We start from the raw sequence: 22,696 nt of genomic DNA, 5'->3' as shown, positions 1-22,696 counted from the left end.
AGCGAGTGCTGGGATCCAGTTGCCCTGACTCTCGGTCCCCTGCTTATTCCCGGTATGGAAGCCTTTCTTTCGGAAGCAGGATATGGAAAAATCCATTTCTCCATGGGCATCTGGTCCAACATTCCCTCAGGACAGAATTTACGAGATTTGAAACTGATGCTCTTTTGTTTTTCTTTTCCAAGAAAACCTACACTCTCCAAGATGGCCCCTGGAGTCAGCAAGAGAGAAATCCTGAGGCTCCAGGGAGGGCAGCTGTCCCACCGTGGGGGAAGTACGATGCTGCCTTGAGAACCATGATTCCCTTCCGCCCCAAGCCAAGGTGAGTCCTGATGGGGGTGGTGGGAGAGAGCTGTATCCACCAGGGCAATGATCCCCAACCCTCCCATCTAGACCTCTCGCGAAGGTTGCATAACTACATCCCTACACAGCCAAATCCCTTCAGAGCAGCCTGAGGCACACCAGGGAGGCACATCGTCATAGCCATTCATTCATTATTTATTCATTCAGAAAGGATCATTGAGCACCTACATGTGCCAGGCACTGTGCTACATCACAGGGGAAGAACAGTGAGCAAACAGACGTGATCTTTGCCATCATGGACCTCACATGGGAGAGAAAGACAATAAGCAAATAAACTTGTGCATGACATGATTACAAGCTGTTTGAGGAAGGTGCTGTGAAGAAGTATGCGAGTGTTGAGGGACCGGAGAACCATGACAACTTGGTAGGTTCTGAGTGGCTTAAGCTGAGTGACACCTAGAGGGAGAACAAGAATTTCCTAAGCAGGAGTAGAAGAATGATCAAGGAACAGCCTGTGGGACAGCCTTGCCTGGAGGGGCAAGGAACACAGCATGATGTGTCCAGGAACTGAGAAAGAAGGAGGCCAGTGTCACTGGAGAGTCTTGTGTGATGTGGGTGTGGCATGAGGTGAGGCTGCAGAGGCAGGCGGATCAGACAGGTTCTCAAAGGCCACATTAAAGTTACCAGCCTTGGTTATGGGAGTAACCAAGTTGATTTCCAACATGTTTTCTAAGATTTTTATCTATCAACAAACTGCATTTGTTTGCCCATTTTTAAAATCTGAGCTTCTGTCAATACTAGTTACATTGTTACCATATTGAATTATGTTATCTCCACCAAGAACAAAGAACCTTGGTACTTTCATTCACCTGGGTAACCTCATCTTAGATAAATATATTGTTTCTGTTGGGGCTTTAAGATATTAGCACTGGCTCATAGGTCTTGCCCTGTCTTTTGTGATCACAAATGGTACAATCTCTTGCCCTCCCCTCACCTGCTCCTTGCTCCAATATCCCTGGCAATGGCATGTGGCCAGCCTTGTTGAGAATGCTGTGAGGATATGAAAGGGTGGAGAAAAGATGTCATAGTCCCTCTCCCCTACCCCCCAAAAGAAATCTTATAAGTTCAGCATTTTCATCTTCCCATCTTTCTCCTCAAGTCTCTTTTTGAATTGCATTTTCTTCCCATTGGAACACATAACCTTAAAGGCAATTTTGAAAAAAAAAAAAGTGGAAAAATGACACATAATCCCAATACCCTAATTTAGTCATTTTTGGTATTTGTAAATCATTCTTAAAGATAATACCTTATCATCTTTAATTATGTATGTATTCAATTTTATTGTTTGTAAAAGTTTCACAGAAGAATTAAAGCCTTGAGGACCTCTCTTCCTATTTCTTTGCCAACTCCAACTCCTTTTTCAATGTCAACCACTATCAGCAATGTGATATAAATGTATGTACTATTTTGTCTGCTTTCCCTCCTTTCTTCCTTTTTTATATAAGTGAAAAAAAATACTGAGGTTTTTTTTTTTTCTTTTGAGACTGAGTTGTGCTCTGTCTCCCAGGCTGGAGTGGTAGTGGCGTGATCTCGGCTTACTGCAACCTGTGCCTCCCAGGTTCAAGTGATTCTCACGCCTCAGCCTCCCTAGTAGCTGGGATTACAGGCGTGCACACCACCACACCAAGCTAATTTTTGTATTTTTAGTAGAGACAGGGTTTCATGATGTTGGCCCGGCTGGTCTCGAACTCCTGACCTCAGGTGATCCACCCTCCTCGGCCTCCCAAAGTGCTGGAATTATAGGCATGAGCCACTGCGCCCAGCCAATACTGAGTTTTTAATCTGCAAGTGGCTTTTTTTTGGCTTTTGCTTGGAACTCTTCCTGTGTTTTACATATAAACAAGCCTTATTGAAAAAAAAAAAAAACCTAAACATCTACATTGCATTTGCATTTTATAGTATGGGTAGATCATAATTTCTCTCTTTTTGTTTAAATAATTCCTCAATTAATGGGCACTTTTGTTGTTTATGGTTTTCAACTTACAAATAAGAGTCATGAAAACATGTTTGTGTGTAGATCTGGGTAACCTCGTTGTGTTTTAATATGGTTGTCATTCATCCTTGCAAAATCTTGATCCTGAATTCATTCTTATCCTTGTGTCCCCTCTACTAGGTTTCCTGCCCCCCAGCCCCTGGACAATGCTGGTCTGTTCTCCTACCTCACCGTGTCATGGCTCACCCCGCTCATGATCCAAAGCTTACGGAATCGCTTAGATGAGAACACCATCCCTCCACTGTCAGTCCATGATGCCTCAGACAAAAATGTCCAAAGGTGAAGCTGCGCTGGGCAAACCAGTGGATAGGTTAAAAGACAATCTCTTGGTGGGATAATGACCAGAGATGCCTAAGGGTGGTAGGGAGGGGCCATGCCAGACGACTTGGCTCTTCCTGTAGGAAGAGGCCTCATACTAGGTGAGGGTTTTTAACCTGGGGTTCATGAATCTCCTAAAATGGTATGGATATTTTGTACATACGGGCTGGAGATCTTTCCCTGGAGCAAGAATTCACATCTCTTATCAGACTTACCACAAGGCTTGTGAACCCAAGAAAGTTATTTTTCATTTTTTTCTTTTATTTTTATCACTATTTTTTTTTTTTTTTTTTTGAGATGGAGTCTTTCTCTGTCACCCAGGCTGGAGTGCAGTGTGGTGCAATCTCGGCTCACTGCAACCTCCGCCTCCTGGGTTCAAGTGATTCTCCTGCCTCAGCCTCCCAAGTAGCTGGAATCACAGGCGCTTGCCACCACGTCTGGCTAATTTTTGTATTTTTAGTAGAGATGGGGTTTTACTATGTTGGCCAGGCTGGTCTTGAACTCCTGACCTCAGGTGATCCACCTGCCTTGGCCTCCCAAAGTTCTGGGATTACAGGTATGAGCCACTACACCTGTCCCAAGAAAGTTAGAAATGACCACTTCTAGTCCCTTTTGATTTTCTCTTCTGGATCAGGCATTCAACAGTGGCACTGAGTATTACTTTGGGTGAGTGGCCCAGTCTCCCAGTGCTCAAGCCACCGCTAACTAGTTGTGTGATTAAATTTCTTGTACCACCCACCACACATGGTAATATGAGGACAAAAGGTGGGAGAATATGAATATGTGATTTTAAAGATCCTGTATTCATGTTCCTACCTCTAGCTGCTTCATGAGAGATACCAGGTGGAAAATGAGTTTCCAAATGTGTTCTGGAAATTATAGTCTCATAAGAGCCTCCACATAAAGAGCATTCAGTAGTCAGAGGAGTTTGTGAAATGTTGTATTATAGCCAGGTGTTGGAGATTTACAAAGCAACTTAACATATTGAAGGCACATGTTTTCACATGGAGTACAGAAACTGGGTAAACTTTGACCCATTCCTTCTCAGACTTATTTGGTAAGAAAAAAAGAAATGGTTCAGGAAATACTTTTTGGATAATGCCAGATATTAGTCAGAATCTCACCTCTTACTATGATATCAGACAAGTTTCCCTTTCTGGGCCCTGTGTCTTTATGTATAAAATAGTGGATTGGCCGGGTGCAGTGGCTCACACCTGTAATCCCAGCACTTTGGGAGGCCGAGGTGGGCAGATCACGAGGTCAGGAGATCGAGACCATCCTGGCTAACACAGTGAAACCCCATCTCTACTAAAAACACAAAAAAATTAGCCAGGCATGGAGGCAGGTGCCTGTAGTCCCAGCTGCTCAGGAGGCTGAGGCAGGAGAATGGCGTGAACCCAGGAGGCAGAGCTTACAGTGAGCCGAGATTGCGCCACTGTTGCCTGGGCAACAGAGTGAGACTCCATCTCAAAAAAAAAAAAAAAAAAGTGGATCATAAATTTATTTCATGGTCCTTCATAGGATTGTTGCAAGAAACAAAAGAGGTGATTAATTCATTTTTTAAAGTACACAGAGAATCGCTTGAACCCAGAAGGTGGAGGTTGCAGTGAGCCAAGATTGCGCCACTGTACTCCAGCCTGCGTGACTGGAGTGAGACTCCATTTCAAATAATAATAATAATAATAATAATAATGTACCTGGAAACACACTTGATGCTTAATAGGTAACCAGCTAAGTCAATGTGAGTTTGCTTGTTCTTCTCTAACCATTGTGAGTACAAGATCTCCTGATTTCCTTCCATTCTCTTCCAGTTCACTGATTCTCTTTTTAATTTCATTACTTACAATGTCTGTCCACAAACACTTTTGCAATCACTCCGTTTTTGTTTTTTGTTTAAAGATGAGATCTCACTATATACGCAAACTACGAAATACAGAAGGAATGGAAGAATTAGAAAACTCATCATTTTTCCAGCACTAGTGGAGGTGGCGCTAGGCAATGGTCATCAGTGTTGGAGATCTTGATAATGAAGGAACCAGGCTGACACACCCTAACCCACTGACCCCCACCAACATTCCTAAAAGTGGGACACCAGACATCATGTGGTTTCTGATGTGAGGCGACAGGAAGTACACTACATCACCTCTTACATTTTTTTTTGCCAAACGGCTGGAATTCTGGATTTCATTAAGCCTTAGGTCTAGTGACCAGTTTATTAGGAAGCACAGGGGATCAACAATTATGTTAGACAACACCATGGAGATGCAATCAGTCTAGTTCAGAGTGTGGGAGATCCAACAGGATAAATAAAAATCAGTTTCTCCAACAAATAAATGGCATAGAAATGCAGACAAGGGGAAATGCTTACAGATTAAAATGCAACTCAAGAGTTCTATCAGATTTCTCCTTTAGACCTTGTTTGGATCTTGATTCAGAGAAACTAACTCTATAAAGACATGTTTAAATAATTAGAGAAATTTCAATACAGACTGGGCATTAAATGCCATTAAGTAATTATTGTTACTGTGGTGTTATTTTATTTTATTTTATTTTTTTGACAGAATATCGCTCTGTCGCCCAGGCTGGAGTGCAGTGGCACCATCTCGGCTCACTGGTTCAACTCACCTCCCGGGTTCAAGCCATTCTCCTGCCTCAGCCTCCCGAGTAGCTGGGACTACAGGCACCCGACTGTAGTGTTATTTTATTGTTACTATTTTTTTTTTTGGTTTGTTTTTTGTATTTTTTGAGATGGAGTCTCACTCTGTCACCCAGGCTGGAGTGCAGTGGCATGATCTCGGCTTACTGCAACTTCTGCCTCCTGGGTTCAAGCAATTCTCCTGCCTCAGCCTCCCGAGTACCTGGGATTACAGGCGCATGCCACCGTGCCAACTAATTTTCGTATTTTTAGCAGAGACGGCGGTTTCACCATGTTGACCAGACTGGTCTCGAACCCGTGACCTCAAGTGATCCACCCGCCTTGGCCTCCCAAAGTGCTGGGATTACAGGCATGAGCCACTGCGCCTGGCCCTGTGCTATGGTTTTTTAAAGGACTTTATCTGAAAGAGATATATACTGAAGCATTTACAGATAAAATGATATGATGACTGAGATTTGCTTCAAATCCTCCAGGAAACAAAAGTCAAAGGGAAGAGACATGAAACAAAAATGTCAAACATTTTTAATTCTGGAAAGGGGGATGAGTACTCAGAAGATTACTACATTGTTTTATTCTGTTATGTTTGAAAATTTCTGCAACAAAGCTCCTGGCTAGCAAGAACTAGGATGTTTGGATGTCACATGCAAAGAGATTCCACCAGTTCCATTATCCTCTTTTCAAGGCTTCACCGCCTTTGGGAAGAAGAAGTCTCAAGGCGAGGGATTGAAAAAGCTTCAGTGCTTCTGGTGATGCTGAGGTTCCAGAGAACAAGGTTGATTTTCGATGCACTTCTGGGCATCTGCTTCTGCATTGCCAGTGTACTCGGGCCAGTAAGTGGCAGACTTGGTGAGGTTTGGGGGACTCTAGGCTTCAGAGGTTTAGAGATGGAACTGCGGGCATGTTCAAGTCCATGCCAGGAGTTAGAGATGCATTTGTCTTTCAGTTGCTGTCTAGAAAATGAAGACCTTTTGAGGACAGTAGAGCATGGTGGTTAGGAGTAGCTAACCACCAAGGAGTGGCCCTGTAGCCACTGCTTGGATTCAAACCATGTCCCTGGCACTTAGCTGCTGGGTGACTTCTAGCAATATAGTCACATTCTCTGTGACTTGGTTTCCCCATGGAATCCCATGGGACCCTCAGGTGTAGACCTTATGGAAACCCTTGCATGTAAAATGGAGAGCTGCCTCATAGGGTAACATTAAATGAGATAAGTATATAAAGCATTTAGAACATGGCCTGGCTCAGCACATGTTAGCTCCTCTGAGAAATGGCTGAGCAACTCTGGGAATGTAGGTAGCAGGAAATAATGGTCTTCTCCAGGTAACATGGTTGGGATGAATGTGCTCTATTTCCCATCATTCTCCAGTTCCTCAGCCCAAGAGTCTCATATAAGAGAAAGAGTCTGATTGGCCAGCTGGGGTCACATGATCACTGGTTGGCCAGAAGAAGTGGGGTACTTTGATTTACAGTCCAGCCTAGACTGCACCAATGGGGGAGGTGGGAGTCTTCCCAGAAGAAAACTGAGGCACTGGTACCAGCTACGGGGAGGTGAATGTAGGTCAGGAAGAAACAGCAGTAGATGACAGAACAGAGATAACTAAGTCGGGTGACAGTTAGGTGCCGGGTCCTCTAGATCCACTCTCCATCATTTTCCATCCTGCCCTGTGCCCCTAATGTGGATCACATTAATGGACCCCCACTGCCCTCTGGCTTCTGGTTGGGGTTGACTGGTGGGAGATTCTAATAGGAGACTGGAAGGAGGAAGAAGATGAGGTCAAGATACATATTCCCCAGGCGACCTCCCTTCTTGTCCTTGGAGGCTGGTGACCAGAGCTCCTGTCCAGACCCTCTCTGTGTGCCTCACCCCTTGTGGGCCACAGAACCTCTTCCTGCTCTTGCCCCTTAAGTCTAAGGAGGCCACTGTTCCCTGCTGTCACCAGCTTCATGGTGCTCCACCAGGCCTTGTTGGATTTCCTAGATTCTGTCCACACCTTTGTAAAGCCACTTTGTTAACGCCTAAATCACTGTTTTGTGTGTGTCCCCTGTCTCCTGTCAGGATGAGGACAGCCACCTAAGGTTGCAGAACTGGGTCAGTTGAACTCCTAAGTCTCCTCCAACTGGACCTTAACCTTCTTGAGGGCAGGATTGTACTTGAGTCAGTTTTGATCCTTCAACAAACCCCCAGCATGAATCAGACCTCCCAACCCTTCTTCCAGCAACAAAACATCAAACGTGTCTGGCAGGGTGGTCTGAATGATCCAAACTCCCATTTCCTTGTAGATATTGATTATACCAAAGATCCTGGAATATTCAGAAGAGCAGTTGGGGAATGTTGTCCATGGAGTGGGACTCTGCTTTGCCCTTTTTCTCTCCGAATGTGTGAAGTCTCTGAGTTTCTCCTCCAGTTGGATCATCAACCAGCGCACAGCCATCAGGTTCCGAGCAGCTGTTTCCTCCTTTGCCTTTGAGAAGCTCATCCAATTTAAGTCTGTAATACACATCACCTCAGGAGAGGTAAGCAGCTGGGACTGCCTATTCCGGGCCATGCTTCCCTACCCTTCCTCTGGACATAACTGCCCTGGGGGCCAAGAGAGGGAGAAAAGGGGGTTAGAAGAGGAAGGAGAAAGAGAAAGAAAATAATTCCTAGGTTGAGTGTGGATAACCATTAACGATTGCCTGTGTGTCATGAAAGCAGGTCAACAATAATGCAGGAAATGCCACTTACATTCAGAGACTAGAGAGGATTTATCCATTCATTCAACAAGTAGGAACTTTGGGAAGCCCAGGCAGGAGGATTGTTTAAGTCAGGAGTTCAAGACTAGCCTGGGCAACATGGAAAGACTCCGTCTCTACCAAAAAACAAAACAAAGCAAAAACAAAAATCAGCCATCTGTGGTGGCTCATGTCTTGTAATCCCAGTTGTGGAAGGCCAAGGCAGGAGGATTGCTTGAATCCAGGAGTTTGAGACTAGCCTGGGCAACATGGCAAAACCCTATTTCTACTTCCAACCCTGCAAAAAAAAAAAAAAATAGCTGGGCTTGGTGGTACATGCCTGTAGACCCAGCTACTCAGGAGGCTGAGGTGGGAGGATCATCTGAGCCCAGGGAGGTTGAGGCTGCAGTGAGCCATGATCACGCCACTGCACTCTAGCCTGGGAAACAGAGTGACAGCCTGTCTCAAAAAAAAAAAAAAAAAAAGACAAAAATTAACCAGGCATGGTGGTATGTACCTATAGTCCCATCTACTTGAGAGGCTAATGCAAGAGGATTGCTTGAGCCCAAGAGTTCAAGGCTGCAGTGAACTATTATCACACCACTGTACTCCAGCCTAGGTGACAGAGCGAGACCCTGTCTCAAACACACACACACACACCCCAGATAGTTACTGAGGCCTATTCTGAGCCAGATTATGCTCTAGACCCTGGGGATAGGCCCCTGAACAAAAAGACACAAATCCCAAGTAGAAGCATGTTGGAAAGTGCATCCCCTAAGCCAACCTGAGGGTGAGGGTGTGGGAAGACTTGATGGCTTAGGGAAATCTTCCAGGGAAAAGCAATTTTTGGTAACATCTCAGAGTTTTAATTTCCTTATCTGCAGAAAAGGAATCCTTTCACCTGCCTGGTTATTGTTACTGTCCATTCTTACTCTTGCTTTTTTTTTTTTTTTTTACAGCATAACACAAACAAGCATTGACAGAAATGGAGGAAGAAACTCCAACTTATGACCTATAGTTGTGGGGGATACTGGGATTTCATCTATTTCATTTTGATATCTTTATTTTTCTGTGGTTTACCAATTGCCTCGAGGGTTGTGGGTTACTTTGATATTGAAACAGATACTTTAATTTTTGGAAAAGGCAACACTGCTTTGGCTCCTTTCCTTTAAGCCAAACCCCTTTGTGATCTGTTATTAGCCCCTTTCCAGCCTCATCTCTTCCTGTGTCCTCTCCTCTAGCCCTAGCTTGACTTCCTCCTGCCACCTAGGCTGGGCTAACCTCCAGTCCTCAAATACACCGGACACATCCCCCTCCTGGTGACTTTGCTCATGTCACTCCCACTCCCAGCCCTTTAAAAATCCCACTCATCCTTCAAGATCCAGTTTATTTTTCCTCTCCTCCGTGACGGGATCTCCAAACCCAGCCTTCTACTGGCATTCCCTGCTAAGCATTTGCAGTTCTTTTTGCACAAATCTGGCTGCCCTACTAATATGAGCCCCCTTCAAAGACACAAACCATTTCAGATTCACCACTCTGTCTCTCAAAAGGCCCAACACCTGAATTACACAGAACAGATATTCCAAAAACATCTGCTGAATTATTCATTGCCATCAAGTAGAGGCGTTCCAAAAATGCAAGCACTAACAAACATTAGGTATTTATTGGAATCATTATGGTTATTACTGTTCACCATTTTATTGGTTCTGTGGCCTTAGGTAATTTGTTCAGCCTCTCTGAAGCTGTGGAATAATAATAGAACCAACCTCATAGGATTGTTGTCTCATAGGATTCAGTGAGTTTGTACATGTAAAGCATGTACACGGGGGTAGTGGTTGACAAGTGTAAGCTGTACAATTAGTGTTAGTTTCCATTAGGCCTTGAGCTCCACTGTCCTCCTGCACTTGACTGACAGCTAAAAGATCTCCCTGTTTATCTCAGGAAAGTCATCGTAACAACCCCTAACTTACTCTTAGCCATACGTTGCTCCAAGTCATTACTTACATTCGCTTGGTCAGTTCTCTAACATCCCTCTTGTGTGGCAGTTTCTGTTAGTGTCCCCATTGTCACAAAGGAGGAAACTGAGGCAAGGAAAGGGTAGGTAACTTGTACAAGGTCATGTGATTGCTAAGTGCTGGGGCCTGAATTTGGACATGGTGCCTGGCTGCAGAGTCCGGGTCTTCAACCCTTGCAGTCACCCGCCTCACTAAGGAGCCCTGTGCTAAGGCCTAGCTTGGTTCCTTTCTGTATATTCTGAGCACCTGCTGTATGCAAAATCCAGTTTCCTCAAACATCTTCATAGAAGCATAAAACAAAATGGTCTATTTGAGAGTGGAGATGGAAGTAATTTCTGAAGTAAGGATTTCTAGGCAGTTGCTTATATACATTTTAATTTAATTCAATTAATTAATTTATTTTTGAGCTGGAGTTTCCCTATTGTTGCCCAGGCTGGAATGCAATAGTGCAAACTTGGCTCACTGCAACATCTGCCTTCTGGGTTCAAGCAATTCTCCTGCCTCAGCCTCCCGAGTAGCTGGGACTACAGGTGTGTGCCACCACGCCTGACTAATTTTTGTATTTTTAGTAGAGACGGGGTTTCACCATGTTGGCCAGGCTGGTCTCAAACCTTAGGTGACCTGCCTACTTTGGCCTCCCAAAGTGCTGGGATTACAGGCATGAGCCACAGCTCCCAGCCTACATTTTATTTTTAAATTAATTGAAAAAATTTTTTTTACTTAAAAACATTTCTTTGTCCTTTCTCTTGCACTAAAATTAATTTTTTAAAAAGATCTGAATACATTCTCCTTGGAAACAAAATAAAATAGTATAGAAGTTGCCTTAGACCTAGTTTCTTCCCCTGTGCCCAGAGATTAGCACCATTAGCAACTTGGTTTTTGTACTACAGACCTTTTAAAGCACATTTGACTGGACAGGATGGCTCACACCCGTAATCCCAGCACTTTGGGAGGCCGAGTTGGATGAATCGCTTGAGTTCAGTAGTTTGTGACCAGCTTTGGCAACAGAGCGAAACCCCATCTCTACCAAAAATGCAAAAAGTTAGCTGGGCGTGGTGGCGTGCACCTGTGGTCCCAGCTACTTGGGAGGCTGAGGAAGGAAGATGGCTTGAGCCCAGAAGGCATAGGTTGCAGTGAGCCAAGATTGTACCACTGCACCCCAGCCTGGACAACATAGTGAGACCCAGTCTCAAAAAAAAAAAATACCCAAAACCAAAACAGTCCATTTAGGTACACATGCAAGTTACCCATAAAAAACATTGGATTTTGTGTTTGTGTATTTTTATGTAAGTGGTACTATGTTTTACATAGCGTCCTCTTCTTGGTTTTGCCAATAGAAAATGTAGAACATAGCTTTTGGGGGATTTTTTACATCAATGATACTACATCTTTGTGTTGCTTTGTAGCTTTCCCTCCTGCTTATTGTGACTGAGCTTTCCAGAGCTTTCCAGTTAGCACACATAGATCGTCCTTATTTGTATTAGTCCATTTTCATGCTGCTGATAAAAACATACCCAAGACTGGGTAATTTATAGAGGAAAAGAGGCTTAGTGGACTCACAGTTCCACGTGGCTGGGGAGGCCTCACAATCATGGCGGAAGGTGAAAGGCACATCTTACATGGTGGCAGACAAGGGAGACTGAGAGAGCTTGTGTAGGGAAACTCCCCCCATATAAAACCATCAGATACTGTGAGACTTAGTCGCTGTCATGAGAATAGTCCCTCCCACAACATATGGTGATTGTGGGAGCTACAATTCAAGATGAGATTTGGGTGGGAACCCAGCCAAACCATATCATTATTTTATTCAGTGATGCTGAATCATAATTACAGTACTTTTGACATGCCTGAATAAAGTGCTATATATGCATTATCTAGCACTGTTCTCAAATCAATATGAGAAAGTAGGTTGTATTATTATTTCCATTTCACTGATGAGGTGACAGAGGCACAGAGACGTGGAGTAACTTGTCTATGGTTGCACATCTAGTAAATGACAAGTCTGGGGCATGAGCTCTGACAGTTTAGCTCTAGGACCCAAGATTACCTACTACTTCTGGGGTGACTTTGTTGTTGTCTGAGACAGGTTCTCACTCTATCACCCAGGCTGGAGTGCAGTGGTGCCATCATAGCTCACTGCAGTCTGGACCTCCTGGGCTCCAGCAATCATCCTCTCTCAGCCTCCTGAGTAGCTAGGACTACAGGCACACACCACCATGCTTGGCTAATTTTTAATTTTTTTTAGAGATGGGGTCTTGCTATGTTGCCCAGGCTGGTCTTGAACTCCTGGCCTCAAACAATCTTCCTGCCTCAGCCTCCCAGAGTGTTGGGATCGTAGATGTGAGCCACTTTGCACAGCCTGGGATGGACTTTTTAAATCCTTTTCCACCAACTTGTAAGATGTTTCCAGCATTTGGCTGGTGTAAGCAGTGCCGTAATGAACATCCTTGTATGTGCTTCATCTAACATGTGTGAATGTTTCGCAACAGAAAAATGAAATTGCCAGATCATAGAGTTTTGTGCAATTTTTAATCTTAAAAGATACTTTAAAATTGCCCTTCAGAGTGGCTATACCAATTTATGCTCCCTGATGTACTTTTAAATGTTTTAAAGGCTCCCACTAGGGCACGTCCTGGAAACTGGAAGGAGTTTAGGTGAAAGTTAAAAGCAAATCACTTTGTAAGGGATTCAGACTGGCAATTCTAGAAAACATTAGTGAATTGTTCTTTAAAGATTTCCCGATTTGGAATGTAAGATTTTGTGTTTTTGTTTTTGTTTTGAGACTGGGTCTCATTCTCTTGCTCAGGCTGGAGTGCAGTGGCATGATTACAGCTCATTGCAGCCTTGATCTGCCGGGCTCAAGTAATCCTCCCGCCTCAGCCTCCTGAGAAGCTGGGACTACAGGCATGTGCCACCGTGCCTAGCTAATTTTCCTACTTTTTATAGAGACGGGGTTTCACCATGTTGTTCAGGCTGGTGTCAAACTCCTGGGCCCAAGTGATCCACCCACCTTGGCCTCCCTGTGCCCGGCCAAATGTTACTTTTTATATAGCGTTGAGCCAGGCAGTATATGTGGGAGGAGGGAAGTAGGCAGAAGAATCTATAACAAAAAAGAAAAAAAAGGAGAAAATTTAATTAATATTATTATTAGTAGTAGAATGAATAGAATCGAGTGAAGAGTAGAAGCAATTCTCTGGAATATAGATATTAGTGGTGTTACCAAGCAAAAGGGGCTCACTGCCTAAAGTGCTAGAAGCCAATACTTTGACACTGGGTTTTTGAGAAAAGAAAAGCTTTTTATTGCAAATTGGCTCACAAGGAGACAGGAGTCCAGCCCAGATCTGTCTCCTTGTGCTTGCTTTAAGACAGTGATTTTATTAGGAAAGATTTAAGGGGTGGATTCTGAGATTAGTAGGTGATTGGTGGAATGAGAGGGGAGGTCTGAAAAGCCCTTGTATATATGCAGTGATCTCTTCATGTCTCTTCATGGGTCCCATTTGCAAATTCACAGGGAATTAGTATGAAATATGTGGTGAAAATTTAGGCTGTGTCGTTAGCAAGCTGGTTCTGCACAGACTCTAGTTAGCCATACTGGTTCCACCGATTTTAGCCAGTTCTGTTACCTTACAAGCAGGGGGACTTTCAGCAAGTTGTTTCTTTCTGTAACTGCTATCCTACAAACTCAAGAATTTCTGTTAGTTACTGGTTTCTTTAACTCTTTGGGGCATGGTTTCAGTAGCAGTAGTAATAGTAGTAGTATTAATCGTAGTAAAATATCCCTTTTATTGAGCACATTCTATGTGTGCAGACACTTTCTATGTTATTGAAATCTCACAAAACCCATATAAAGTAAGTATAATTATTCCAGCTTTACAGATGGAGAAGCTGAGGCTCAGAGTGGTAAAGTAACTTGTTGAGAGTCACACAGCCAGAGAGAAGAAAGATGTGAACCTGGGCTGTCTGTCTCTACTCTTCCACCCTTCCTTTCAAGCCTTCCTGCTAGGAGAGGGCATGGGGAGGCCACCTGCCACCCCTTCTGGGTACCCAGGGAGGTGACATCTGTGCCCGTCAACTTGCTGTCTTGCAGGCCATCAGCTTCTTCACCGGTGACGTAAACTACCTGTTTGAAGGGGTGTGCTATGGACCCCTAGTACTGATCACCTGCGCATCGCTGGTCATCTGCAGCATTTCTTCCTACTTCATTATTGGATACACCGCATTTATTGCCATCTTATGCTATCTCCTGGCTTTCCCGCTGGAGGTAATGTCTTTCTTTGTCACCCATTTGATGCTGGGCCCCAGAAGTCCCAGGGCTCTGGAATCTGGGATACCTCTGAGTGAGAACATTGATTCTTGTTGACCTTTCAATCCATTGTGGTTAAGATTCAGCTCCACTCCCTACTTCAAACTATTCTCTGGCCACAACATTCGGTTAATAAGTAAATAAGAGGTGAATGTGATGTGCAAAGTCTACCTCGTAGCTTTCTATGGGAGATTATCTGCTTCGACAACTTTCCTTTGTAGATAATCTCTGTGCGAGATTTTTGTTCCGTCTCTTCTACCCAGAATGTGCTGATGTAATAACACAGCCAGCATTTAACATTTGTCTGAGCACAGTATAATGGGGAAAGGGAAGCATATTTGTTGCCAAAGATTCCGGTGAAATAAAATTGAGAAAACAGAAATGATTCTTGGATTATGTGTGCTCTGAATTATTGAAATTGAATGTTTTCCTGAGTGCAGTCACTCTGATCGAAAGATGATTTTAATTATTAGAGGATTTAGGGTTCCAGAAGACAGAGGAACCATTTCGGTTTAGTTTCTGTCTAAGTAGCCATAGCCTGGCTTGGGACTCAGGAAAGAAAGGCCCCTGGGATGCTCTAAGGCATAGTGGCCTGGAGAGCTTCGATTGGCAAACCTCTCTTTGGAAATACACCCAGTTGCCCTACTTATGCCAGGCTGAACTCTCCTGCCCTTGTCAAAGGAAGCCCTTGCAGATCAACTCCAAACTTGCTGTATCCTGACTCCAGGTATTCATGACAAGAATGGCTGTGAAGGCTCAGCATCACACATCTGAGGTCAGCGACCAGCGCATCCGTGTGACCAGTGAAGTTCTCACTTGCATTAAGCTGATTAAAATGTACACATGGGAGAAACCATTTGCAAAAATCATTGAAGGTATGGAAAGTCTGACTTTCTGCTCCAAACCTGGTGATGGCATGGTGAGCCGAGCCCCTCTCACCTCTTGAGGAGTTTTTTTCTTTTTACTGCTTTGGGGATGGTGCTGTGCTCTTTGGAGAATGTTCTTGTGGTTATCTTTGGTGTATTTCTTTTTTATTTCCCAGACCTAAGAAGGAAGGAAATGAAACTATTGGAGAAGTGCGGGCTTGTCCAGAGCCTGACAAATATAACCTTTTTCATCATCCCCACAGTGGCCACAGTGGTCTGGGTTCTCATCCACACATCCTTAAAGCTGAAACTCACAGCGTCAATGGTAAGGGTTTGGGGGGCTTTGTTTTCTCCCCATCATGATTGGGAATTTTCTCATGTGTCCTTTTTTAGCCATGCCCCTCAAAGGTCTGAAGGCTTTGTATATGGACATTATATGTTGATTTTGATTTTCCAGACAAAAGTACAGTGCTGTCTTCCATCTCAACCCATCTGAAAAAGTGACATCTTGGATAGCCCTGTGGGCGGGCTGGACAGCAGAACCATCGGGGGTGTGGGGGAGGTGGTACTTGTAGTTAAAATTCTGACAATTTGAATAACACCTTGAGGTTGTGGAGTTCCTCTAGTCCCTAAATAAGGGCCCTGGAAGTGCACTTTAAATACAAAGGTATAGCTTCTTCAGTCCTTCCCTTCGTGGTCGGAACCTGGCCCTGAGAAGTGGCAGCTGCCTTTCAGTGTTAGGAATCCCAGCTCTTTGAGCAGAATATGACACGGTGCTGCTCTTGGAGGGGTGGTAATCCAACTGGGGAGGCCAGGAGGCAGCACCCAGAGCAAGAAGGGAAGCATTTGAGAGTCTGCAGCCAAGGGGTTGTGTGTGCCCCAGATGGCTGTCCCCTCTGCTTGGCTCAGGCATGCACCAGGAAAACACCTCTGAGAAGTCTGAGGGTGTTGGGGGCGCTATAGAAGGAATACTTTCAGAGGTACTTGAGGCTCACACTGAGATGACACAAGGCAGGTCTAGACGAAGGCATTCCTGCTCCATTGGAGTTCATTTTTGGATGAAGCCAGGAGAAGAAAGAAGGAGAGATGGGTATGGATTGGAAGGTTCTTTCGGCACCTCCAGGAGGGCACCTTCTGGGGTCCTGAGAGCCTAAGGTGTTTTGCTATAGTCACAGTGCAGCATAAGTTAGGCATGAAGGGTAAGGATATGTTGAATGTTAGAAAGAAAACAAACATCTAAGGCAAAGAAGAAGAAATAGGACCTTGACAGCAAGAATAGCACCAAGCTACATTGAAAGGAAGCAATGCTCACTCACATGAATTTTCTTGTTTTTTCCCAACTTTATTCCTGTATGCACTTTATGATTTTTCTCACTATGCCAATGGGGAAACTGGGCTGTGGTAGGGGCAACCTGCCCAAAGCTAGAGATGTCAGTGGCTAAGCTGCAACAGGGACTAGGCCTTTGACTCTAAGACTCCAGGACGAGTGCTCTTTCCCCAGCTTTTTCCAGTCTCCCCCAAACACTAGCTTAGCCTCTGTTGGATGAAGCAACTGCTTGTTGGATGCTGAGGATGTGGCTCAGGGATGCGGGTGCCAGGGAATGGAGGAAGCAGGAAGGGCCACGACCCTCACCGCCTCCTCCCCTTCTTATCCAGGCCTTCAGCATGCTGGCCTCCTTGAATCTCCTTCGGCTGTCAGTGTTCTTTGTGCCTATTGCAGTCAAAGGTCTCACGAATTCCAAGTCTGCAGTGATGAGGTTCAAGGTAGGTCATCAGGGGACTGGCTGTAGGCTCCCTGCTTGGACGCTCCTCTGTCTTCAGCCCCCATGATGTTCCTCCAGAACACGTCCCCTGGCCAAGGCCTAGGTCGAGAGAGGGATTAGGTAACTCAGTGACCTCCTGTTCCAAGGCTGGTGTGGAGCCTGGGAAGACAGATGAATCGGGTCAGGTCTCAGTCCCCAAGAAGATCTTAGGATAGTGTGTCCAAACCAGGTCTCAGACAGATGCTCTGCAGACTTTATCCAGGTTTGCATAGAGTTACCCCAATAGATAGTTTTGTTTTAGAAAAACACCATAGATGTTGCTTGCATTGAAAAACTTGGGCATTTTATGTGAAAACCCAGATTTTTGAATTCTCTTGAATGATTAGAAGATCTAGTGACCCTGGACCACATTCTACCATGGCCACAAGCCACTGGAGTTGAGGCAATATCTGCCTTGTTTAGATGGAGGCATTTAGCTGCAGTTTGCTGCAGTCTGTACCATACCCTATTGCACCTCCAGGCCTGCAGCTGCATTTTACCATTTATCATCTTAGAAATGGTCCACTTCACTTATTTACATAGCTGGCATCTGAGTTTGAAAACCCTAATCTAAACCAATTCTTAAAAGTCATTTTGTAGTCACTCTACTTTTACGTACATGCAGTCCACGACCTATTATCACTCATTCACTCATTAATGCAAAAAATATTTATTGAGCTCCTACCACAAGCCAGGCACTGAGAATACTGTATTGAACAGGGGTCCCTGCTGTCAGGGAGTTCTGATTTGGTATTGGAAACAGACAATTAACAAGTAAATTAATGATCAAAGAGGATTAGATCAGATCATATGAAGAGTCATGATGCCAATAAAACAATGTGATGTCCTAGAGCAAGCTTGTCCAACCTGGGTCACAGGTCGCATGCAGCCAAGGATGGCTTTGAATGTGGCCCGACACAAATTTGTAAACTTTCTTAAAACATTAGGTGATTTTTATTTTTGCTATTTTTTTTTTTTTTTTTTTTTAGCTCATTAGCTATCGTTGGTGTTAGTGTATTTTCTGTGTGGCCCAAGACAGTTCTTCCAATGTGCCCCAGGGAAGCCAAGGGATTGGACACGCCTGTTCTAGGGAGTATGTTGGGGAGGGCTGGGGGTTCCTAGGAAGAGCCTGGTTAGGGAAGGCCCCTGCGAAGGTGACTTTGAGTGATGATGACCAGGCTGAGGAAACAGCAAGTGTGAAAGCCCTGAGGCTGGAATGAGCTTGGCTGCTCTGAGTAACACAAACAGTGCTTTGCTTATCACCAGCCCAGTGTGCTTCCCTGACTTCTCAGCAGCTATGAGAAGGCTCCTGCTGCTGCCTTCCTTCCCATGGGACACTGGGTTCACCCATTCGTTCTCCCCTTCTGTGCCTGTTTTCACCTGTGGAGGGGGCAGAGATGAGGAAGCCACAATCCGAGCTCAGAAGGATGGGTAAGAGAGTCCAAAATGTCAGGAAGCATCCTTCTAGGTCTCTTAAGCATATCTCCAGGAAGGGATATGTGAATGTAACCTGAGTTCCATAGGATCATACTCCCCTCCATTCTTTTAATTGCTTGAATTTATGTAGTTCAACCCTTGTGCTTTATAGACAGGGAGCTGGAGATGCAGAGAGAATTGACCTGCTGATGATCACCTTTTGAAATGTATGACCCCAAATGACCTTTCCCCAGTGTGGGACACAGACAGAGCTTTTTATTTTCAACAGCTACAAGTAGATTTTTTTTTTTTTAAAGAGATGGAAGTCTCACTATGTTCCCCAGGCTGGTCTTAAACTCCCAAGCTTAAGCAATCCCCCGACTTGGCCTCCCAAAGTGCTAGGATTACAGACATGAGCCATTATGTCCAGCCCAATCTAAATAGAATTTAATTAGAAAAACATCAATCCTATGAGTCAATGGCTATCATCACTTGGGATGAGGCTAATGTAGGTTAGGCCTTAGTCAACCTCCTGAGCGCAGAGTTGCAGTTGACAGTGCAGTGTTTGCAAATATGGAAGAGTGGCCCGGTGGTCTGAAATTTGGAAAACACTGACCTGGAATTTTCACCCACAGAAACTGGCCTTTCCTAACTGGTGGTACTTCTGCAAACTTTTACTGCTTATTAGAAATTCACAAAACCATACCAACTGGCAGGCTTGTAAAACTGGGAACACATTCCTGCTGAACTAAAGAACTGTATTCCTCCTCCCTCTGTTTCTTTCTGTCTTTACAGAAGTTTTTCCTCCAGGAGAGCCCTGTTTTCTATGTCCAGACATTACAAGACCCCAGCAAAGCTCTGGTCTTGGAGGAGGCCACCTTGTCGTGGCAACAGACCTGTCCCGGGATCATCAATGGGGCACTGGAGCTGGAGAGGAACGGGCATGCTTCTGAGGGGATGACCAGGCCTAGAGATGCCCTCGGGCCAGAGGAAGAAGGGAACAGCCTGGGCCCAGAGTTGCACAAGATCAACCTGGTGGTGTCCAAGGTAGCCTTGTTCAGGCCATGCAGGCAGGCCAGCTGCCAGGCTCTCAGGACCTGAGGCTAGGAGCTTGGCCAGGTGCCCCACCATTTCCTTGGTTAAAATCTGCCCTCTCCAAGGTCTCTCCCCTTAAAATTCAAATTTTTCATGGAGGGCAAACACAGGATATCGTTCATTTTTTAATGTGAATTAATCTATCATTTAAAATTTTTTTGGCTTAGGTAAGACCCAAAATAATATGAGAGTACTGTGTGCTTGTCCTTGGAAGAACTAAGGACACAGAAAGGAGAAGGGAAAGGAGACCCAGCTAACATTTATTACATTCCTCGTATGTGCCAAGCACTATCCTGTGTTTGAATTTGGTTATTCTGTGAACTCACCTTATCTGGTTCTTTCTCTGCCTAATGTTTACAAAGATTAGCTTCCTGCTGTCTCCCTTCGCCCCTCCTCTTTTCTTCTCTGTTATCTATTAATGTAGATATTGATATCTTATAATAATTGATATAGAATAGATATAGATATTGATCTATATATAATGATAAATGTCTAAAAAATAGATAATATCTAGTAGTAATAGGTGTTAATATCTAATATCTACTGTCTCTTATCTATTTATACTTTCTTCCTTGGTGATCATCTCTAGCCCTGCGGTTTTAAATTCTATCTCTGTGCTATTATCTCTAGCCTTGAAGTATCTTCTGGACTCCAGACTCAACTGCCTATTTAATATCTCTCTTAAATGTCCATCAAGCATTTAAAATGAAATAAGGTTTTGATATTCACCCCCTTTGACGAGTTCCCCAAATCTTCCGTTTCCTGGGAGATGGCACCATCATCCTTCCAGTGGTTGAGGACCTGGAAGTCACACTTGATTCCTTTCCTTCCCTCCCTCGAATCCAATCCACCAGCAAGGCCTGTCAGCTTGACTTCCACACCTGCCCCAAACCTGCCACCCTCACCATAGCCCCTCCACTGCCCTATCCCTGCCACTGTCACGCCGCTCCCAGAACCTCCTCATCCACCTCTCTGCTCCCACTTTCGCCTTCTTATGAGCCTTCTACCATACAGCAGACAGAGGGATTTTCCTTTTTTAAATAATTAATATATATTTTTTATTTCAATAGCTTTTGGGGTACGAGTGGGTTTTGGTTAGACGGAGGAGTTGTATTGTGGTGAAGTCAAGATTTTAGTGCACCCGTGACCCGATAGAGTGCATTGTACCCAATAGGTAGTTTGTATCTCTCGCCCCACTCCCATCCTCTGTCTCTCTGACCCTCCAAAATCCATTATACCAGGGGACCCCGACACCTGGGCGGTAGACCCGCACTGGTCCACAGCCTGTTAGAAACCAGGCCGCACAGCAGGAGGTGAGCAGCAGGCCAGTGAGCATCACCGCCTGAGCTCCGCCTCTTGTCAGATCAGCGGCAGCATTAGATTCTCATAGGAGAGCGAACCTTATTGTGAAGTGTGCATGAGAGGGATCCAGGTTGCACACTCCTTATGAGAATCTTGCCTGATGATCTGAGGTGGGACAGTTTCATCCTGAAACCAATCCCCTGCCATCCCTCAGTTGGTGGAAAAATTGTCTTCCATGAAACTGGTCCCTGGTGCCAAAAAGATTGGGGGCAGCTGCATTATACCATGACAGAGGGATCTTTCTAAAACATAAACCAATTCAAGTCACTCTCCTTAAACCCTTCAGTGACTTTTCACTGCCCTTAGAGCCCAGGTTCCTCCAAATCTGTACCTGTACCTCTGAACCTTTTCCCCCCAGTGTTCTCACAGCTCTTGGGCAGCAATGACACCTGCTCTGTAGAAGCCTTCCCTGGCTGACCCATCTAAAATTGCCTCAACCCCCAACTTTCTGTCTGTCATAAGAGCCAACTTCATTTTACTCATATCACTTATCTCCATCTGATATTTATTTATTTATGTAGTCTGTCTGTCTTCCCATCCCCTCAGCTTATATTCTGAGCTCAATGTTGAGGTCTTTTCTTCATTACTGGGTCCATAGAGGAAACTCAGATAACTATTTGATGGGTGAATGAATGTTTCAATAAATGAATGCATGCATGCATGCATGAGATTCTGTGAGGCTGGCTTCTTTATTCCCATTTCACAAATGGAGAAACTGAGGCCCAGAGAGGCTAAGTGGCTTTCCCAGGATTGCTGCACAGAATAGACACAAATCTGGAATTCAGGGTTCTTGCCACCTACCCCTGAATTCCCCTCTGCCTTTCCCTTGTGATCTCCTTCCTCTCGGGTCACCCCACCTGCCTGCGGGGACTGAGCACAAAGCTCCTCTTGAGCTTTGCTTGTCTGAGGAGTCTTGGGCTCTGTGTGGTTATTTTGTTTTCTGTGTGTTGTTTTGGGTTCTAAACAGTTGAGCCGCCATGGGCAGGTGGGTATGCCAGGGCTTTGCTGTCCCAACACTTGTATGTCCTCCTTGGCTTGCAGGGGATGATGTTGGGGGTCTGCGGCAACACGGGGAGTGGTAAGAGCAGCCTGTTGTCAGCCATCCTGGAGGAGGTAAGTGATCTGTGGCCACATGCTTGCCTGTCTGCGGGCAGTCCAGGCCCTCCCAAGCTCCAGTGCCCCAGGCGGGGCCCCCCACTGCTTTCTTCCTCACAGGGGTCTGAGCAAGTGGGATTTTTATAAATCAAAAATGTTTGTGCTTGCACTGTGCGGGAGGTGCATGATCAAGGTGGCCCTCTCTCTTCATCTTGTGGCAGCACTCCTGGTGCAAGCTGCCTCTTATGTCACCTGGAGACCTGTCCTCACCTGTGCTCTGTGAGGATACAGGATATTAACACAAAGTTAATACGATCATGCAAATTATTTCACAGAGAGTTGAGTCCAGTCTCTCTTCCACACTGCAATACCCTCTTGCAATGGTCCCTATAAAAAAAAAAAAGAGCATAAAAATCATTTTGTAAAGCCAAACTCATAACATTGAGGAGTGGGATGTATGTGCCTTTTAGGATGGCGTCGGAAGAGAAATGTGGGGGGAGAAACAGGGAGAAAGAAGGAAGGAAGGCTGGGGAGAGGAGCCCTACTGGATGGGATGGGGCAGTCTTACTCGTACTCCGGCAGTGGGGTACATATGCCTGCTGGGTGCCCTTGCCCTTGAGATTTGAACCCCCCATTCCATCCCCTGTGGACGAGTTTGAGGTCTGTTGCCATGTGGACGTGTGGCTCACACACCCTTTCTCCA

General features: G+C 44.9%; 1 protein-coding gene across 1 annotated transcript in view; it reads left to right on the top strand.

Moving 5' to 3' along the window:
• Positions 1–22,696, top strand: part of ABCC11 (ATP binding cassette subfamily C member 11) — a 77,157-nt gene that overhangs the window by 13,527 nt on the left and 40,934 nt on the right. Inside the window, exons 3-12 of the mRNA XM_009430753.5 lie at positions 183–319; positions 2,474–2,632; positions 6,010–6,157; positions 7,608–7,841; positions 14,142–14,315; positions 15,085–15,232; positions 15,400–15,548; positions 16,880–16,987; positions 19,237–19,488; positions 21,940–22,011. Coding sequence (XP_009429028.2) covers positions 183–319; positions 2,474–2,632; positions 6,010–6,157; positions 7,608–7,841; positions 14,142–14,315; positions 15,085–15,232; positions 15,400–15,548; positions 16,880–16,987; positions 19,237–19,488; positions 21,940–22,011 — 1,581 coding nt within the window. The remainder of the gene's footprint in view (positions 1–182; positions 320–2,473; positions 2,633–6,009; positions 6,158–7,607; positions 7,842–14,141; positions 14,316–15,084; positions 15,233–15,399; positions 15,549–16,879; positions 16,988–19,236; positions 19,489–21,939; positions 22,012–22,696) is intronic.

The sequence above is a fragment of the Pan troglodytes genome, chromosome 18 (assembly GCF_028858775.2).
Source record: "Pan troglodytes isolate AG18354 chromosome 18, NHGRI_mPanTro3-v2.0_pri, whole genome shotgun sequence".
Taxonomy (NCBI): domain Eukaryota; kingdom Metazoa; phylum Chordata; class Mammalia; order Primates; family Hominidae; genus Pan; species Pan troglodytes.
This window is presented reverse-complemented; position numbering and strand designations above follow the sequence as displayed.